At 46.2% G+C, this 20225-nt stretch overlaps 1 protein-coding gene across 5 annotated transcripts in view; it reads right to left on the reverse strand.

The window, feature by feature from the left end:
* fchsd2 (FCH and double SH3 domains 2) overlaps window positions 1-20225 on the reverse strand; it is a 148479-nt gene that overhangs the window by 61345 nt on the left and 66909 nt on the right. For 4 of the 5 annotated variants that reach the window (XM_031895578.1, XM_031895577.1, XM_031895580.1 and 1 more), the window contains 2 exon segments: window positions 12494-12591; window positions 7755-7800 (listed from right to left, as the gene is read on the reverse strand). In XM_031895578.1, coding sequence (XP_031751438.1) covers window positions 7755-7800; window positions 12494-12591 — 144 coding nt within the window. 5 annotated transcript variants of the gene reach the window in all.

Below are 20225 nucleotides of genomic sequence, written 5' to 3' on the forward strand. Positions count from 1 at the left end.
CCACGTCAGAGAGGCTTGTCTGAAACTCCAAAAGGCTCGGGTAGAGGCCAAAATAATCACTTGGGAAAAGAGGTGACAGCACACAAGGATAAAATAGAAATACAATTGTTGTATAAAGAATCCTTCTCCATGGTGTAATACTGGGTTTGATCAAGGAGAAATGTACATGAAAAGGATGGATCATGTTCTCTGAATTAAGGAATAAATTACAAGAATGCGCTTTGCTCATTTATAATCATATCATTATTTGTACTTAGAAGCTACCATACTGTTCAGCAGACTCATCTTAAATGTTAGCCCCCCCCCCAGAAGCTTTTCCTAGCGAATCTGTTATATAGGAATAACCCTGAGTTCTATGAATAAACATCAAAGCCCTTTCCACTTACTTCCGCCACCTGGAAAAGAAAAGCCCATGAATATGACGCTGGTAATAAAATATCCCACACGCCCACGTTATCGGATGTCCTGACTCATGTTCAGCACCAGTACAGATCAGCAAGTAAATATATTTGTGTAACAGCCTTTATATTGGGAAACCTTCCACTGTGTCCGGCAACCACTTCCAGGAATCATCAGGAGGGTCAGCTCAGCAGCAACTGCAACACAGCAAATAGCTCAGGATCTATATAGTGGGGCCCAACAGGGAGGCTGTAAGTGGGGAAGCTCAATAGCTCAGAACTAATTCTCCACTGGACACAGCACAACATAAGCTGGTCCTATATGCCCAGCAGTGGGATAATAGCCTCTGGGAAGGGACTGGGGCTGTGGGATAGCAGGTATAGTAGTGAGAGATGGTGCCTATAGTAGCAGTGGGATAATAGCCTCTGGGAAGGGACTGGGGCTGTGGGATAGCAGGTATAGTAGGGAGAGATGGTGCCTATAGTAGCAGTGGGGGGATAATAGCCTCTGGGAAGGGACTGGGGCTGTGGGATAGCAGGTATAGTAGGGAGAGATGGTGCCTATAGTAGCAGTGGGATAATAGCCTCTGGGAAGGGACTGGGGCTGTGGGATAGCAGGTATAGTAGGGAGAGATGGTGCCTATAGTAGCAGTGGGGGGATAATAGCCTCTGGGAAGGGACTGGGGCTGTGGGATAGCAGGTATAGTAGGGAGAGATGGTGCCTATAGTAGCAGTGGGGGATAATAGCCTCTGGGAAGGGACTGGGGCTGTGGGATAGCAGGTATAGTAGGGAGAGATGGTGCCTATAGTAGCAGTGGGGGGATAATAGCCTCTGGGAAGGGACTGGGGCTGTGGGATAGCAGGTATAGTAGGGAGAGATGGTGCCTATAGTAGCAGTGGGATAATAGCCTCTGGGAAGGGACTGGGGCTGTGGGATAGCAGGTATAGTAGGGAGAGATGGTGCCTATAGTAGCAGTGGGATAATAGCCTCTGGGAAGGGACTGGGGCTGTGGGATAGCAGGTATAGTAGGGAGAGATGGTGTTTATAGTAGCAGTGGAGGGATAATAGCCTCTGGGAAGGGACTGGGGCTGTGGGATAGCAGGTATAGTAGGGAGAGATGGTGCCTATAGTAGCAGTTGAGGGAATAATAGCCTCTGGGAAGGGAGTGTGACAGAAGGTATAGGAGGAGAGTTGGTACACACTGCGGTGGGGATAACAGTGCCCCTACATTCAGAAAGGGACAGTGCAATAGCCAGGAGGATCTATGTTGGTGGTACTACTATGCTTTAGTGGGTGCATACAATGATTCCCAGTACTGAATGCTGTATAACTGGCATGTCTGGGCTGGTATAAAGTACATGGTCTCTGTGCCCAGTGCCTCAGGCACACGTGGTTCCCATATGTTCCGCTGTGCCCACGCAATGCCTCTCCTTGATGCCCTATGTGGCGCGTGCCTGCACAGATATTAGCTCAGGCTGAGATTCAGCGGTGCCCACGTTTGGGTGTATGCTGGGAAACACTTGGGAATACGCCAGTAAAAACATTACAGCTAAACAGAAAACACGGCATTTGCAGCCTTGAATTGCCTTTTTGGGTATGTTTCAGAGACTTACAGGCAACGAGCAGCACAGAGGCACTATTATATACACTATATATATATATATATATATATATATATATATATATATATATATATATATATATATATATATATATATATATAGGTGGGGCTACTGTATGACAGGAGGCTTTAGCCCTGCACCACTGGGGGCTGCCATACTGACAACATTCTACCCTCCGCGTCATTGCCACTGGATGCCTCCCATTTCCTTCACATACCAAGAGCAGGGGGGGCAGAATAGGGACCCCGCTTGTCAGAAGTGGCTGGAAGCGGAAGGCAGTTGACAGTCGTCCTGCCCAAGCTCTGCGCTGAAGGTGGGTCACCTATCCCCGAGCAGCTGAGAACATTCCTGTGGCCGGGCCGGGAGACGGCATCATACTGGTTCCTTTCTGCTGCTCGCTCCCTCCCTTATTTTCATTGGCTGGGAGCAGGAAAGTGCTGCACGGCGGCAGACAAGGATGCGAGTGTGCAAGAACAAGCCCCCTACTGTCACCGTGCCCCTGGGCTATTTACCGTCCCAGCAAGGTTCTCGGTCGTCTCAATTCATTCCCCCAAAATTGTTACCAACTCAAAGCGATTTAGAATTCAGTAGAACTGACGCAAACCGCATTTGTTTGGTGAAAAAAAAAATAGATAAAAAGCAGTTTCATTGGGTTAATTGCCCCCTTGGGGGGCAACATTGTTACATCATGACAGGGAGGGGGGCGTGGCACGACAATGCCGTACATGTTACAATGTCAGTGGAGGCGCGGCCAGTCAAATAGGGCCAGAAATGGCCCCCAAATCCCTGTACTCACTGCTGTGAAATTGGACGGTTAAGTTGCCCTTTAAAAGCTTTTGTTTTTTATCTTACCCAAAACGAGGAGCCGGACCAGGTAAGAACGACCCGGTCTAAACGGCATCATGATACTGGCGAGTGGGGACTAAAGGGAAGGCCAACATGGCTGTTTGCTGAATGGGTGTGTGTGGGTGCTATAAAGCCAATACCAAATACGCTTCCCCTTTAACCCTTTCTGCCACAATCATGTTACCTACCCAGAGTAGCTGAAATGACTCCCACTTAAATGCAAATACATACAGCTGGGTAAAACCAATGGAAAGGGTAACAAGCCTTGCACTCAGGGCTGCTGTACAGATTCCCATGGAAACAGAACTTATTGGGGGGGGGGGGACTGGGATATAATATCCATTGCAAGGCCCCAGTATTAAAGGGCTGCTTCAGCTTTAAGTTAACTGTTCGTATGTAACAGAATGTTCTGCTCCTGGCAACTCTGCAAATATTTGCTTTGCTCTTTTACATCTTTCCAGCTTTCAAACAGGAGTCACTGACCCCGGCAGCAAAAGAAAACAAAACAAAAAAAACTATTGCCTTGTGAACTTACAATTTTATCATAATTGTTACTTTTGATTCCTTATCTTTCTATTCAAGCCCTCTACCTGTTTATATTCCTATTCTTAACCATTGCCTGGTTACTAAGGTAAACAAGACCCTAGCAACCAGAGAGCTGCTGAAGTTCCAAACTGGAGAGCTGCTGAACTAAAAGCTAAATAACTTCAAAACCACAAAGTAATCATCAACTCCCAGCACCCCTACATCAAACTCAGAGGTAAGATTCAGAGCCATAGCATGAACTATAACACCACCCTCTTGCCTTACTATACACGCTATGACACAGTTACAGCCCCTACCCTGATGATGTTGCCTTACCCCACACACTATACAGTATGAGTTTCTGCACAATATCCCATTATTTCCAATTCACATTATTTAATGCAAGACCCAGACAGAATAGGCGAGGGAATGCGTACATAATCGGCAGTGGAATTTTCACCAAACGCCAAGTCATTTGTTTGCCTCTATAACCACAAAATGCGACTGGTTTAGGCTTCCCCTTGTGGTTTCTAATGCCATTCCTGTGTGCACTAACTCCGACCACTTACATGGGGGGTCCAGCTGACCCCAGAGCTTCCCTTTAACCCTTGAGGTTGGGATAACAGAACAATCCTTATCCTGACACAGATGGGGGCCCTGTAACAGTAATGCCTCAGGGAAAATATTTTAGAATTCAAATTGTTTGCTCTACTGAGACTTCCCAAGGTGCCCCTGGCAAGGGATCGTATGCCCCCAGAGACAGCTAAAAGCCCCCAGGCACAGCTAAAAGCCCTAACATACTCCCTGTGGGATAGGCTTTTACACTGTTTTCTACACTATTTTTTCTACAAATTTCATTTAACACAGCATAATAAATGTCAGCATAGAAAAGCACTGAAAGCCATTACCTGACACTGTGGTCTCCAGCAAGCAGAACTGTGACTCCCAGCAGGCCCCAACCTGAAATACTACTCTGGGTCCCAGCACAGGACAGCAATGGGACTTTTAGAATGTCCAAGAATAAAATGTCTGCAACTCCCAGCAACCTGGCTACCCAGCACCTGATTCCAGCAAAGCAAATCCCAGTCACTCCCAAATAAAAATACACTGGGACCCCTGTAGTGAACCCTGTAGCTCATAAGATCAGCACTGTGACCCCCAGCATATGAGCCCGGCTACCCCTCAGCATAGGAGAGCATTGTGATTGACAGGATGTGACCCCCATATAGTATAATACTGAATCTGATCTTGAATCAGATTGGACCTATTTTGCGGATACAGGTACATGATCCTTTCTCCAGAAAGCTCTGAATTACAGAAAGCCCATCTCATAGACTTTAAAGCAATAATGCACATTTTTAAAAATAATTCCTTTTTCTCTATAATAATAAAACAGTTCCTATACTTGATCCCAACTAAGATATAATTACCCCTTATTGGGGGCAGAACAGTCCTATTGGGTTTATTTCATGGTTAAATGATTCCCTTTTCTCTGTAATAATAAAACAGTACCTGTACTTGATCCCAACTAAGATATAATTACCCCTTATTGGGGCAGAACAGCCCTATTGGGTTTATTTAATGGTTAAATGATTCCCTTTTCTCTGTAATAATAAAACAGTACCTGTACTTGATCCCAACTAAGATATAATTACCCCTTATTGGGGCAGAACAGCCCTATTGGGTTTATTTAATGGTTAAATGATTCCCTTTTCTCTGTAATAATAAAACAGTACCTGTACTTGATCCCAACTAAGATATAATTACCCCTTATTGGGGCAGAACAGCCCTATTGGGTTTATTTAATGGTTAAATGATTCCCTTTTCTCTGTAATAATAAAACAGTACCTGTACTTGATCCCAACTAAGATATAATTACCCCTTATTGGGGCAGAACAGCCCTATTGGGTTTATTTAATGGTTAAATGATTCCCTTTTCTCTGTAATAATAAAACAGTACCTGTACTTGATCCAACTAAGATATAATTACCCCTTATTGGGGCAGAACAGCCCTATTGGGTTTATTTCATGGTTAAATGATTCCCTTTTCTCTGTAATAATAAAACAGTACCTGTACTTGATCCCAACTAAGATATAATTACCCCTTATTGGGGGCAGAACAGCCCTATTGGGTTTATTTAATGGTTAAATGATTCCCTTTTCTCTGTAATAATAAAACAGTACCTGTACTTGATCCCAACTAAGATATAATTAATCCTAATAGTAGGGGAAACAATGCTGTTGGGTTTAATTAATGTTTAAATAATTTTTAGTAGACTTACAATATGGTGATTCAAATTACAGAAAGACCCCTTATCCGGAAAACCCCAGCATTCTGGATAACAGATCCCGTACCTGTACTCAGAATTTGAAAGCTAATGACACACGGAGAGATTTTGGCTGGGGAGACTGATGGGATTAGTAGTTCCTAATAGCTGGTGGTTTGGCTGCGAGTTTATGAGAAACAGCAAAAAAAAAAAAAAAAGAAAGAACTTTCCCCAATACACAGACGCTTCTGCCCACAGATTTCTCTTCTCACCATTGAGCCTCAGCATATGTCTGGGAGGTGTGAGAAGCAACATAAATTAACAAGTATTCATGGTGAAAACACACAGAAGCTGCGAATGTCTCCGACGATGAAACCCGCACCGACTGGCAGCTGCGCCAACACCCGTTATTTTGCCTACCGCTCCTTTACTTGTAAGGATCCAATAGGAACCCTCATTGCATTGTCCCCCCTACTTCTTCAGTACTGATCCATGTGTTTTAACGGTTTACCCCGCGTAGTAATCAACACGCGGCAGAACCCTGGGATAAATAACAGATTGTGTGGAGGTTACCTGAATATATCACGTGTCAGGTCACGCCAGCAGCCGCAAACTAACAAAAAATGTTTAAACAGCCGGCTTAAATGGGTAATTCGGCCTTAGGTTAATAATATTCCCAGGAAATTTGCAATTGGTCTATTTTGCAATTAGCTGTTTCGTTCAGCAGCTTTCCAGTTTGGTATTTCAGCAGCTATCCGGTTGCTAGGGTCTTATTTTCCCTGGCAACTAGGCAGAGGTTTGAGTGAGAGACTGGAATAAGTACAGGAGGGACACTGAATAGGAATATAAATGATATAGGGAATAAAGTACCCCCTTTTGTAGGCACCAATCAACTACCCACCTCAGGCTTCAGAGGTCAGATTAAACACAACCAAGGGGAAGTTAAACCAAAATAAATGGAAAACGTATTATTCCTATACATTCGCCATATGCCACAATTAGAGCATATATAAAGGTGAGCAGTATCAAGTGTAGGGTAATGTGTATATACACAGAGAGGGGGAACTGCATATTGACAGAGCACTTTGCATGCACACAGCAGGGTAAAGGAATCCGACAGCATGTTCTCTCCTTCAACCCAATAACACTGTGGCCCCAGCACAGGACAGCCCTGTGACTCCCAGCAAGCCCCAACATCCAATAACACTGTGGCCCCAGCACAGGACAGCCCTGGGACTCCCAGCAAGCCCCAACATCCAATAACACTGTGGCCCCAGCACAGGACAGCCCTGGGACTCCCAGCAAGCCCCAACATCCAATAACACTGTGGCCCCAGCACAGGACAGCCCTGTGACACCCTCTAAGCCCCAACATCCAATAACACTGTGGCCCCAGCACAGGACAGCCCTGTGACACCCTCTAAGCCCCAACATCCAATAACACTGTGGCCCCAGCACAGGACAGCCCTGTGACTCCCAGCAAGCCCCAACATCCAATAACACTGTGGCCCCAGCACAGGACAGCCCAGTGACTCCCAGCAAGCCCCAACATCCAATAACACTGTGGCCCCAGCACAGGACAGCCCTGTGACTCCCAGCAAGCCCCAACATCCAATAACACTGTGGCCCCAGCACAGGACAGCCCTGTGACTCCCAGCAAGCCCCAACATCCAATAACACTATGGCCCCAGCACAGGACAGCCCTGTGACTCCCAGCAAGCCCCAACATCCAATAACACTGTGGCCCCAGCACAGGACAGCCCTGTGACTCCCAGCAAGCCCCAACATCCAATAACACTGTGGCCCCAGCACAGGACAGCCCAGTGACTCCCAGCAAGCCCCAACATCCAATAACACTGTGGCCCCAGCACAGGACAGCCCTGTGACTCCCAGCAAGCCCCAACCAGATAGCTCCTGAAACTCTAAACTGGAGAGCTGCTAAACAAACACTACATCACACTAAAACCTAACTGAAAGCTTGACCACCCCTTTAAGCACCCGGTGGGCCAAACACCTTAAAATCCCCCCCTCTGCTATATACCCAGGGGCCGCTGTAGGTATGGCAGCAGGAAAAGGAAATAAGGGCAGGTCATTACCTGGGCGTATTCTCTTTCCACCGCTGCTTTCTTCTGGCTGAATGTCCTGGGGAGACATTAACAGGTAGGAATGAGTGAATACTAATTAATATGCAATTATATTAATATGTATTAATTAACAATGAAACCCTAATAAAGATCACATTAACTAAGGACATATAAACCAGGCACATGAACTATATTTTTACTGCTCTTCTTTTGGGAACAAAAGCAAATGATTTAGTCCAACCTTTACTGTGGGAGGGAATTATAAAAGGCCCCTCCTCTTTCTGTGCTGCCTGTGCTCTGCCTACATGCAACGGCTGATTAAATGCAGAAAGCGGATTCCTGTCCTCTCATGTACTGAAGTGATATTCACTATTATTATTATTATTATTAACATTTATTTATACAGCGCCAACATATTCCTCAATAGTGAAAATATTAAGCACAAACTGACATGTAACAGCACAGGGCCACTACTCAGATATGAACTACAAGCCACAGGCCTGCTAAGCATGCTGGGAGTTGCACTGTAGAATGGTTACAGGGCTGTGCCTTCGATATCCCACAAAGATTTAGCAATGAGTGTCTGGACATTACATTCTGCCTGCACCGAACTCTCACAGTGAGGTACGGACTAGTGAGCCTGCAAAGCACAAACCAAACCGGACAGTCCAAATGTTAGAGAGTGGTGCGGGCCTATCCTACTCCTGATATCATCAGAAAAGAACATTTTCTGTATTCTGACAATTCAGCAGCAGGGAGATTAAATGATATTACCAAGGACGCATTGCTGCAGTGCAAATAACACGGCTAAATCCTGCAGACTGAGCGCCAGATGTCTTTTGTAGGTCAGAGCGCTGCAGCCGGCCTGGTTACAGAGCAGAGGATTGGCTTTCATAGAAAGGAGAGAAGGGCAAAGCTCAGGCACTAAAGGGCACACAACAAGGGCCCCCCAACCTTGCAGCGCTCTGTAGCCCCGCCCACCAGGAGCCTGTAGGCCTATCAGAGAGTGATACGGAGGCGGGTTCTCTCATAGCAATGTTATTATGCCTTAAATCTCTGCCCAAACTTCTAAGTTTCAGGTGAATGGCAGGTTTGGGGCCACAAGGGGCAACTCGATTCTCCCACTTTTCATAAGGGATAAAGATCTGTTTTGTTAACAGGGGAACAAACCAGGGAAAAGCATGTTTCCTTCCATATCAATAGAATGCAAAGAACAAACGCGGCCATTAATAATGTATAATGTATTTAATACTCAGACTTGGCAGGGTCCCAGGCACTTGTGTTAGGCAGGAATTGGGGTCCCATTGTCCTACCGAGAAAAATGGCCCTCAATGCGCTGAACTATATGACTACGTCTGCTTCAGATAACGAGAGGCTGAGCAATTCCTTGCCTTATGGCACAATGTCATTTAATAAGCACTTCTGCTTGGAAGGGAATGCAGGGGGTTAAAGGGGTTGTTCACCTTAACATTAACATTTAGTATGATGGAGACACTGATATTTATAGAATAATTTAAACTGGTTTTCATTTTGTATTGTTTCTCAGTTATTTAGCTTTTTGTTTATCTGCGGAATTTCAGCAGCTATCTGGTTGCTAGGGTCTTGTTTACCTTAGCAACCAGGCAGTGGGTTAAATAAGAGACTGGAATATTAATAGAGAGGAGAGGATGAAAAGAAAGATAGGTAATAACAAGTAACAATAATAATAATAAAATAAAAAGATCACAGAGCAATAGGTTTTGGCTTCTGGGGTCAGTGACCCCCATTTGAAAGCTGGAAAGGTGTAGAAGCGGAAAGCAAATAATTAAAAAACTACAGAAAAAAAATAATGAAGACCAATTGCAAAGTTGCTAGGAATAGGCCATTCAATAACACACTAAAAGTTAATGTAAAGGTGAACCATTTCTTAAAGGTGGCCATACACTCTAGGATCTTACCCCCGATATGCCCAGCTAAGGTGCCCAGCTATTGTTCCAATAGGAGGATAGGAGCAGGTTTGATTGTCCCATTGGATCACGGGTTTTTTTTTTCCAGTGTTTTTGATTTACAATCCTTGGCATTTAAATGGGTCTCTTACCCACAGGATTACATTTGGCGCTGCCATTACATCACTGCCGCAGCCTCGGGGCAATGGGGCACAGGGGATCACCCCGGGCCTCCCCACTCAGAACTCCCAGTGAGCCACTGTCCTGAGCAATATAAAGGGGAAATACAAAAAGCATTCAGTGGATAATTATTCCAGGGAATACAGGGTTATGGGAGATAGCTCTTAGTACTAGTTGATCCAGGGACTGGTCTGATTGCCATCTTGGAGTCAGGAAGGAATTTTTTTCCCCCTGTGGCAAATTAGAGAGGGTTTTTTTTTGCCTAACTAGGAGTTAGGCAGGTTATATAGGCATTAAGTTTGAACTTGATGAACCTGTGTCTTTTTTCAACCTAACTTACTATGTAATTAAGAAGAAGATGTCCCCCTTTCTGACCTATATATTACTAATCATAAGTGACCCGGGGGCGGTGCCTCAGAGCTGAAATTCATTTCAGTGACTAAGGGGTTAAGCATTCCATCGGCAGAGGAAATGCAGTAGTGGGAAGGCCGGCCACATATATACAGTGACAATTTGGCTGGATTTGCCCCAGGAAGCAGCAGTCGAGGGTAAATCCCTGCTTTATAGAGAGGAATTAGGCAACGGGTTCCTGGAGCCCAGGCACAATCCCCGCGTGTGTTCTGCAACCTGACGGCCGGCAATTACGCCTCGACAAGATGAAACAAGACGCGGGGTGGTTTGAATTCTCGCTCCTATTGTTGCCATTAATGCTCCTGTTCTCAGGCAGACCCCCCAGAAGCGCATACCTGGGGGCCCCTTACCATAACACGGACATTCCTAAATTGTCAGCGTGTCTTTGGCAAACAAGGAGAGAACACAAGAAACAATGGGCAATAATCGCAAGCGGGTTAAAGGGATACTGCCCCCCCCCCCCCCCGTAACATACCCTCGGCTGGATTAGATCACGGGTAAAAAGTGCCCTTATTCCCTGTAACGTGAGTGGCTCAAATTGCATGAATTCTAATGCCAACGGGACATGGGGGCATTTTGACTGACGTGTCTTTTGTTTAAAGGAGAAGGGGGGTGGCAAATGTTAGGCACCCCCCCAGTGATTGTAATCACTTCCGATACCCCTGCTCCTATTAGCAGAAAACTGCTCCAGCTAGGGCATAATGCCCCCTCCCTACTTTCTGAACCTTTCCTTCACCTTTAATGGAAAGTGTCATGGTTGAAACACTCACTTTCAGGGGAGGGGGCAATTTACTCCCCTTTTCAACCTCTCTACAACTACTTTCAATTTTGTAACTTCCTGGTTCTGCCGAGCAACTGTTTGCAGAAGAGAAGCTAGTAAAACAGATTAATAATAAGACCTTGGTGCAATGAGATGCTCCTTATCTCAAAGCCTAATAAAGGCTGCAACATAGGAAGGAGAAGGGTTTGTTCATACAGAGGTAATTATCTCCATCTAAACAACATTTTCTCCCTTTTCAACCTATTGTACAGCGCTGCGGAATATGTTGGTGCTTTATAAATAAATGTTAATGTAATGTACAAACTACTTTCAATTTAGTAACTTCCTGGTTCTGCCGAGCCACTGTTTGCAGAAGAAATGCTAGTAAAACAGATTAACAATAAGACCCCGGTACAATGAGCTGCTTCTTATCTCAAAGCCTAATAAAGGCTGCAACATAGGAAGGAGAAGGGTTTGTTCATACAGAGGTAATTATCTCCATCTAAACAACATTTTCTCCCTTTTCAACCTACAAACTACTTTCAATTTAGTAACTTCCTGGTTCTGCTGAACCTCTGTTTGCAGAAGAGAAGCTAGTAAAACAGATTAACAATAAGACCCCGGTACAATGAGCTGCTTCTTATCTCAAAGCCTAGGACATAGGAAGGAGACGGGTTTGTTTATACAGAGGTAATTATCTCCATCTAAACAACATTTTCCTATAGGCATTAGGTGACAGGAATCTGACAGCAGAAAATTGCAGACCAAGAATCATCCCAAAGCTGATGTTTCTACATTGCCTGCACCCAGAACTATTGTGTGGAACCAACAAGGCGGATGTTGGCGCTCAAGCGCTTCGGAGAGTATACCCGCCGTGGGTGCCTGCTCCTGGGCGCAGGCAGAGAAGAAAGCTAAAGTCAACGTTGGGGCCAAATCTCAGCCTCTGGGAAAGATCATCCCCCATGTGGTATTAGCCTTACTGGCAGCCCGTGGCATGATAAAAATGCTGTGTTGAGCTCTTGTTAAACAACACCTCCCAGTACCCTGCAGAACCACTGTGAGCAATAGAAACATACAGGGTAATGTATAGATGGGTTCCATTGCCGGAACGTTTGTTTCGCCTTCTTTCCCTTTAGTTGAACCTACTGGGTTTGAATGAGGTAAGGGTGAAGCTTTATGTGACTTTATTCAAACTCAGCTACTACTACTATAAGTCCATAAGCAGCTGAACAAGAGCAGCGTGTCCATCAACACCCGCGCGTGCTGCACACTGATTGGCTCCCTGTTTGGATGGAGTAAGCAAAAGCAGCTTCCATCTGTGTGACATCTCTGAAAGGCCAGCGGCTGCGGCGGAGCCAAGAGGAAATTCCATTGTCAGTTCCCGGAGCTTTCAGAAAACCAACTGTTCTTCCAAAAAAACAAGGAGGAGGAGAGGACGGGAATTCTGTCATGCGTGCTGGGAATGGTCTCCTTACCTCATATCTTCCAGCAAATCGCATTCCGCCTGGTGCTTGGCTTGCAGTTTTGTCATCTGCTCGGAGTGAATGTTCTTCAGCTCTTGGGTCACTTTCACCTACAAGGACAGGAAAGGGTAACTGACACGCTGGGGGCACAACAGGTTCCATATATTCCATATATATTAACACAATAAGCTATACCCCCATACTGTACTGTCTAAGGGAAACACTATGGCACCTCCTACCCATATGTATAAATACAAATATACAGAGAAGGAATGTTCTGGGCACACAATAAGCTGTACCCCCATACTGTACTGTCTAAGGGAAACACTATGGCACCTCCTACCCATATGTATAAATACAAATATACAGAGAAGAAATGTTCTGGGCACACAATAAGCTGTACCCCCATACTGTACTTTCTAAGGGAAACACTATGGCACCCCCTACCCATATGTATAAATACAAATATACAGAGAAGCAATGTTCTGGGCACACAATAAGCTGTACCCCCATACTGTACTGTCTAAGGGAAACACTATGGCACCCCCTACCCATATGTATAAATACAAATATACAGAGAAGCAATGTTCTGGGCACACAATAAGCTGTACCCCCATACTGTACTGTCTAAGGGAAACACTATGGGACCTCCTACCCATATGTATAAATACAAATATACAGAGAAGGAATGTTCTGGGCACACAATAAGCTGTAACCCCATACTGTACTGTCTAAGGGAAACACTATGGCACCCCCTACCCATATGTATAAATACAAATATACAGAGAAGGAATGTTCTGGGCACACAATAAGCTGTACCCCCATACTGTACTGTCTAAGGGAAACACTATGGCACCTCCCTCCCATATGTATAAATACAAATATACAGGAGGAATGCTCTGGGCACACCGTAAACTGTAACGGCACTTGCCTGTGACCGAGTCAAGCTCTGTAATCTCAAGGGTTGAGTTCCTGGCCCGCAGCCATTCCTGGGTAGGTCGTTACATAATGCAGCACCCGCACTCCAGGAGTTCTGCCATCAGCCACTCACAAACCTGTTCTTGCCACAAACAGCGTGTAGCACTTTCCCTTGCATTGTAGCCAGCGGCGAAATGGCAACAGGGAAAGTCTAATTGCTCTGGCAATAGCAGCCACTCTTGGGATTAAAGGAAAAATACACCCTACTTGTTTGTCGTTTAGAGATTTTTAAAGGAGACGGCAATGGGTGAGAAGCTTAGCGGCTAGGGTTCCTTACAAGCCGGCACCGCTACCCTTCTGGGTCTCCTACAGGGGTCCAATAAAACATATTAATAAGGGATACTATTTATTCACCTATACCTTTGTGGCATACCTCCGCTATCTGATTATATAAAACCCAACAGCACCCCCAGTGGCTACATTTATAAGGAAATCCCAAAGATACAATACACATAGAGAAGGAGTTCATTTGCAATTTGCCATACTGTAAGTATGAAACAATATGGCAACTCCCACATCTAAGTATAAAGACACTTATAAAGTGAAAGAATGGGTAAAGAATTTTGGCCACAGGATATAATGGTGCCCACTGTGTCAGAGATGCAGAACCCTCAGAGATCAATTTATATCAGGTACCCCGCCACAGCCTACAGCTGCTGTACCCTGCACCATCCCCTGCCCCGCGCTTTCCTGTGCCCTGTACCACACAATGCCCCGCGTGCCCTGTACCATACAATGCCCCGGGTGCCCTGTACCACACAATGCCCCGGGTGCCCTGTACCACACAATGCCCCGGGTGCCCTGTACCACACAATGCCCCGGGTGCCCTGTACCACACAATGCCCCGGGTGCCCTGTACCACACAATGCCCCGGGTGCCCTGTACCACACAATGCCCCGGGTGCCCTGTACCACACAATGCCCCGGGTGCCCTGTACCACACAATGCCCCGGGTGCCCTGTACCACACAATGCCCCGGGTGCCCTGTACCACACAATGCCCCGGGTGCCCTGTACCACACAATGCCCCGGGTGCCCTGTACCATACAATGCCCCGCGTGCTACGTACAACGAGTTAACTGAAACATTAGCAATTAGAGAAAATAAAATTCATTGTGAATAGGTCCCTCCTAGTCTCTGCACAGTCTGGCACGTCCCCCGAATAACTGAATATTCAGCATAGATACAGCCCGGCACTCGGCATAGATACAGCCCGGCACTCGGCATAGATACAGCCCGGCACTCGGCATAGATACAGCCCGGCACTCGGCATAGATACAGCCCGGCACTCGGCATAGATACAGCCCGGCACTCGGCATAGATACAGCCCGGCACTCGGCATAGATACAGCTATGGCTCGGGCTGAGGGCTGAAAGGGAAAAACTGTTTTGTGCATAATTAAATCAATATCTATCTATTATAAACATGTGTTAATGTTATTCGTAAATGTAATTGCTATTGGAAGCTCTGTTTGGCTGTTTATAATCTCTGCACTGCTGGCTCCGACTCCAGAAACAATGTAGCAGCAGAAGCTGATCAGGTGCGGAGAACTGACTTCTGTTACGAAGTTTCAAGAGTCAGAACCAGAGAACAGAATCATTGTACACAACGTGCAACTACATTTTGGGTGAAGTTCCCCTTTAAGTCTTGATCTTTTGCAAAACCCTGGAGAAGTTGCAGTCGTAGCTTGCAATTAGTTCATATTTTTGCACCCCCTGCCTTATGGCGTGAAATTAACTTATAGTATAATGTAGAGCTTGATATTCTGAGACAGTTTGCAGTTGGTCTTCACTTTTTTTTTTTCCGTGGTTTTTGAATTATTTAGCCTTTTGTTCAGCAGCTCTGTACTTTGGAATTTCAGCTGATATCTGGTTGCTAGGGTTTAAATTAACCTAGCAACCAGGCAGTGGTTTAAATAAGAAACTGTAATAGGATAGGAGAGGGGCTGAATAGAAAGATAAGACATATAAAGTAACAATAACAATAAAACTGGAGCCTCACAGAGGAATAGTTTCTGGCTGCCGGGGTCAGTGACCCCTGATTGGAAGCTGGGAAGAGGGCATGAAATATTTGGCTGCCAACATGGCGCCATGGTGAGACTATGACTGCGCCATCAGGGGCCACAACTCAATAAACTCCATTTCTGCTCGTGAGAGTGCGGCGAAGCCTTTACACATTAGTGATAACAAAAGCCGAGTTGCCCAACCAGTTTGCACACGTGTGACCTCACCAGGAACCAAGGTTCACAATCGCTGCCCTTGCACGTGACATCATGGCTGCACCTCGCCCCCCGGCGCATCAAAGGAGCCCAACCACTCCCGCCAGTTGCAGAGGTACCGTGATGTCACCCCGTCCAAAGGGCGTCTGCACGCAAAGAATTTACCCAGTGAATATTTAATGGACAGGAGGCCAAGGTCCCTTTAGAGCTGGAACTGGCTCTTACAGCTACTTTAGTACCAGATCCGACATATATATATATATATATATATATATATATATATATATATATATATATATATTGCAGAAACATGTGTAATGCATGTATTTTAAATGGGTGTCAGTGCTCAGTGCAGCAAAGCAGCAGCATCCAGCACTAACACCCAACGCCTGATGTATGTGGGCAGAAAGGCTTCAGGCAACTGGTTTCTGCAGTAGAAGGAAAGTTCATTGTTACATAGCAAAAATATCGGAATTACTCAATAAATAGGCCACTGTGTAAAGGCAAACTAACCTGAAAGCCTGGGGAATATTGCTTTGCACTGGGGGGAAGCCATTGCTGGACACCTCGCGAGCACACAGCGATACCTGTGCAGGAACAAGGGGAAGCCCTGCAACAGGAACAGCCTTATCGTTTCCTCTCTAAGTGTTTGCCTTAAACAAATGCAAAGAGAAATGAACCATAATAATAACTGGGGGCTATTGGGCAAGTAGGGCGAGGGCACATGATGCAGGGCACCCCTATGAGAAATAACACAAGCAGCACTTGTCAGATCAATTTAACCCCAGAGAACCACTAGGCACTAGGGACACATTCACAGAGCTCCGTGGGGGACAGTTCCAAGGAATCTCATGCAAGGGTTAATCATTTTAAATATGGGAAAAGAACTTCAGACCCAAGACCCCATAAGCGCTGTACAGACAGCTCAACTCTTAATATAGCATAATTCTATGCCAAGTATGAGTTTCCCTTTAACAGGGTATATACAGGAATGGGTTAATGCACCTCATACAGACCGACACTGTTATACAGTGACACCCAGCAGTATGGCAGCTCCCACACCGACACTGAAGAGCCACATAAAGTGGGGAATGGCACTAAGATGGCAAGCTCTGGGCACTGTCACCTCTCCTGACCCTCATACGTTTGCCTTGGCGCCCAGCTCTCCGCTTGGCTGTACCCTCTGTACGGAATGCACTGCCTCGCCAGTAGCCCAGCTCCCACCCAAAACACAGACTTTTTTTCCCCTTTAAAATCTTTAACCAAACGACTGATCCAGTTCTGCTCCTCCGAGGGTCCGGTGTGCCCACAGCCTTACAGAGCAAAGCTCAAATGTCTGAATCTGCCGTATTTTGCACAACATTTAGGGGCTTAAGTCAGAGAACCTGTGCCAAACTGCCATTTAGGCAATCCTATAAGAGACCCCCTTACGCACCCACCCAAGGGCAGGATATTGCCATAAATTACAAGTTAAGGGGGGGCACAAAGAGCAGAAGGGGTGTTCTCACCTGCAGGTACATCGGCCCCGGGTCTATAGACCCCTCTTCTCTCCATGAAGGGGATACCTGTCCGTCCCAGCTTGTCCCATAGGCACCCACTAACCCACTGGCACCACCCAGGGAAAGGAGCCCGAGGCCCAATGGTGCCAGCTCCGAGGCAGGGGCAGATATGTGCGAGCGCAGGGCAGGTATTTGCAGACTCCGAGTGCAAACACTGCCGAGCACAGACTGAAGGTGAAGTTGACCTTTAAAAATATCTAGTGTAACAGAATGGGAAAATCCAGAAACAATGGGTGCAGGGCATGGACACTGTACGGGCAGACTGGCACATACCTGCTGGGCAATGTGTTCCTATAACACACAAGGGGCTTTAGAAGGTGCCTGGGGGGGCTAAGCTTGCAAACTATAAAGGCTCCATTGCAGAAGTAGTAGTGGATACATGGTATGGTGTCCCAGTAACAGCGTGTGTAAAACAGACTGAGGTGAAGTAAAAGAACAGGTGGGGGTTAGGTAAGAACACTGGGGTATTCCTTGGTCAGTTGGCCCATAGCAACCAATGAGTAGTTAGATTGTACTGCTTTAGTGCAGTTAGAATAATGAAAACTGCTGATTGGTTGTGACTATGTACTGGCCTAGTGCAGTTAGAATAATGAAAGCTGCTGATTGGTTGCAACTATGTACTGGCCTAGTGCAGTTAGAATAATGAAAGCTGCTGATTGGTTGTGACTATGTATTGGCCTAGAGCAGTTAGAATAATGAAAGCAGCTGATTGGTTGAGACTATGTACTGGCCTAGTGCAGTTAGAATAATGAAAGCAGCTGATTGGTTGAGACTATGTACTGGCCTAGTGCAGTTAGAATAATGAAAGCTGCCGATTGGTTGCGACTATGTACTGGCCTAGTGCAGTTAGAATAATGAAAGCTGCCGATTGGTTGTGACTATGTACTGGCCTAGAGCAGTTAGAATAATGAAAGCAGCTGATTGGTTGTGACTATGTACTGGCCTAGTGCAGTTAGAATAATGAAAGCTGCTGATTGGTTGCGACTATGGACTGGTCTAGTGCAGTTAGAATAATGAAAGCTGCTGATTGGTTGCGACTATGGACTGGCCTAGTGCAGCTGGAATAATGAAAGCAGCTGATTGGTTGCGACTATGGACTGGCCTAGTGCAGTTAGAATAATGAAAGCTGATTGGCGGTGATGCAGTCAAGTGCAGTCGGAATAATATAGACGTGACCCGATTGGTTGCTATGGGTCACCAGACAGCACAAACTTCGGAATTACCGCATATTTTCAGCTACACTCAGGTATTTGGAAAATCTTGTTATACCACAAACAGAATGGACAGTGACAAGGACAAAGTGACGCACTCGTGCTTTGTATGGCACCCGTCTGTATGGCCGCTCCCGCCTCCCCGGGTACCCGCACTGCGTTTAAAGGGATGTACAGAGGATACTGCAAATCCTAATGGTCCGAGAATGACAAAACAACCCCCAGAAACTGTTTTTAGCAATAGGTAACCAAACAGCAGAATAGGTTTGTCTGTATATAATCTCTGCACTGCTGCTCCTGACTCCTGAAATAATGTAGCGCCCATAGGTCGAACTGAATCACCCACAGAGGTGTGAGAATTGGAGGGGCAGCAGAATCAGCTCAGTGTGGGAATGTCTGGCAGTGAAAGGGTTAGCACCCACCTATTTTGGGAACACCCGTGACTGCCAGTTCCCTAAAAGCTTACGGGCACATTCCATTTAGGTTATACAATGCCGCGGCGGCAGTCAGTAACAGCGCTACACACCGGGCACACACGGCTGGCACGGGGCAAACTGTGAGGAGGGGGTGCAGGTCTGGGTGCCCTGAGTATTCTGCCCCCTCCCTATAAGCACCAAGATCAATGCACAATGTGATGGCGGGCAACAGGGGGGGCAGCAAGGCGCCACAGGGGCAGAACTGACTGTGGCTGCAACAATATCAGGAAGGGCACAGCCGCACAAATGGCTAATGGCCAACTGATCCTGTCCTGCCAACCCCAAGCCCCCCAACTGAGCTGCACTACAGCAAATGTAAATTCTGACCAAGAAAGCAGTTATAGCCTGTCTGTATCTTACAAAACAGCCGCGAGGGCTCTGCTTTATGGCTGAGATTCTAGCTATCTGTATAACAGAGCATTCTGTCACAGTGGCACAGATCCTATCTGATCCCCCCATTGTAAGCAGCAGTCCTGCCCTGCTTTATGGCTGAGATTCTAGCTATCTGTATAACAGAGCATTCTGTCACAGTGGCACAGATCCTATCTGATCCCCCCATTGTAAGCAGCAGTCCTGCCCTGCTTTATGGCTGAGATTCTAGCTATCTGTATAACAGAGCATTCTGTCACAGTGGCACAGATCCTATCTGATCCCCCCATTGTAAGCAGCAGTCCTGCCCTGCTTTATGGCTGAGATTCTAGCTATCTGTATAACAGAGCATTCTGTCACAGTGGCACAGATCCTATCTGATCCCCTCATTGTAAGCAGCAGTCCTGCCCTGCTTTATGGCTGAGATTCTAGCTATCTGTATAACAGAGCATTCTGTCACAGTGGCACAGATCCTATCTGATCCCCCCATTGTAAGCAGCAGTCCTGCCCTGCTTTATGGCTGAGATTCTAGCTATCTGTATAACAGAGCATTCTGTCACAGTGGCACAGATCCTATCTGATCCCCCCATTGTAAGCAGCAGTCCTGCCCTGCTTTATGGCTGAGATTCTAGCTATCTGTATAACAGAGCATTCTGTCACAGTGGCACAGATCCTATCTGATCCCCCCATTGTAAGCAGCAGTCCTGCCCTGCTTTATGGCTGAGATTCTAGCTATCTGTATAACAGAGCATTCTGTCACAGTGGCACAGATCCTATCTGATCCCCCCATTGTAAGCAGCAGTCCTGCCCTGCTTTATGGCTGAGATTCTAGCTATCTGTATAACAGAGCATTCTGTCACAGTGGCACAAATCCTATCTGATCCCCCCATTGTAAGCAGCAGTCCTGCCCTGCTTTATGGCTGAGATTCTAGCTA

This window comes from Xenopus tropicalis, chromosome 2, assembly GCF_000004195.4.
Source record: "Xenopus tropicalis strain Nigerian chromosome 2, UCB_Xtro_10.0, whole genome shotgun sequence".
In the NCBI taxonomy this organism is placed as follows: domain Eukaryota; kingdom Metazoa; phylum Chordata; class Amphibia; order Anura; family Pipidae; genus Xenopus; species Xenopus tropicalis.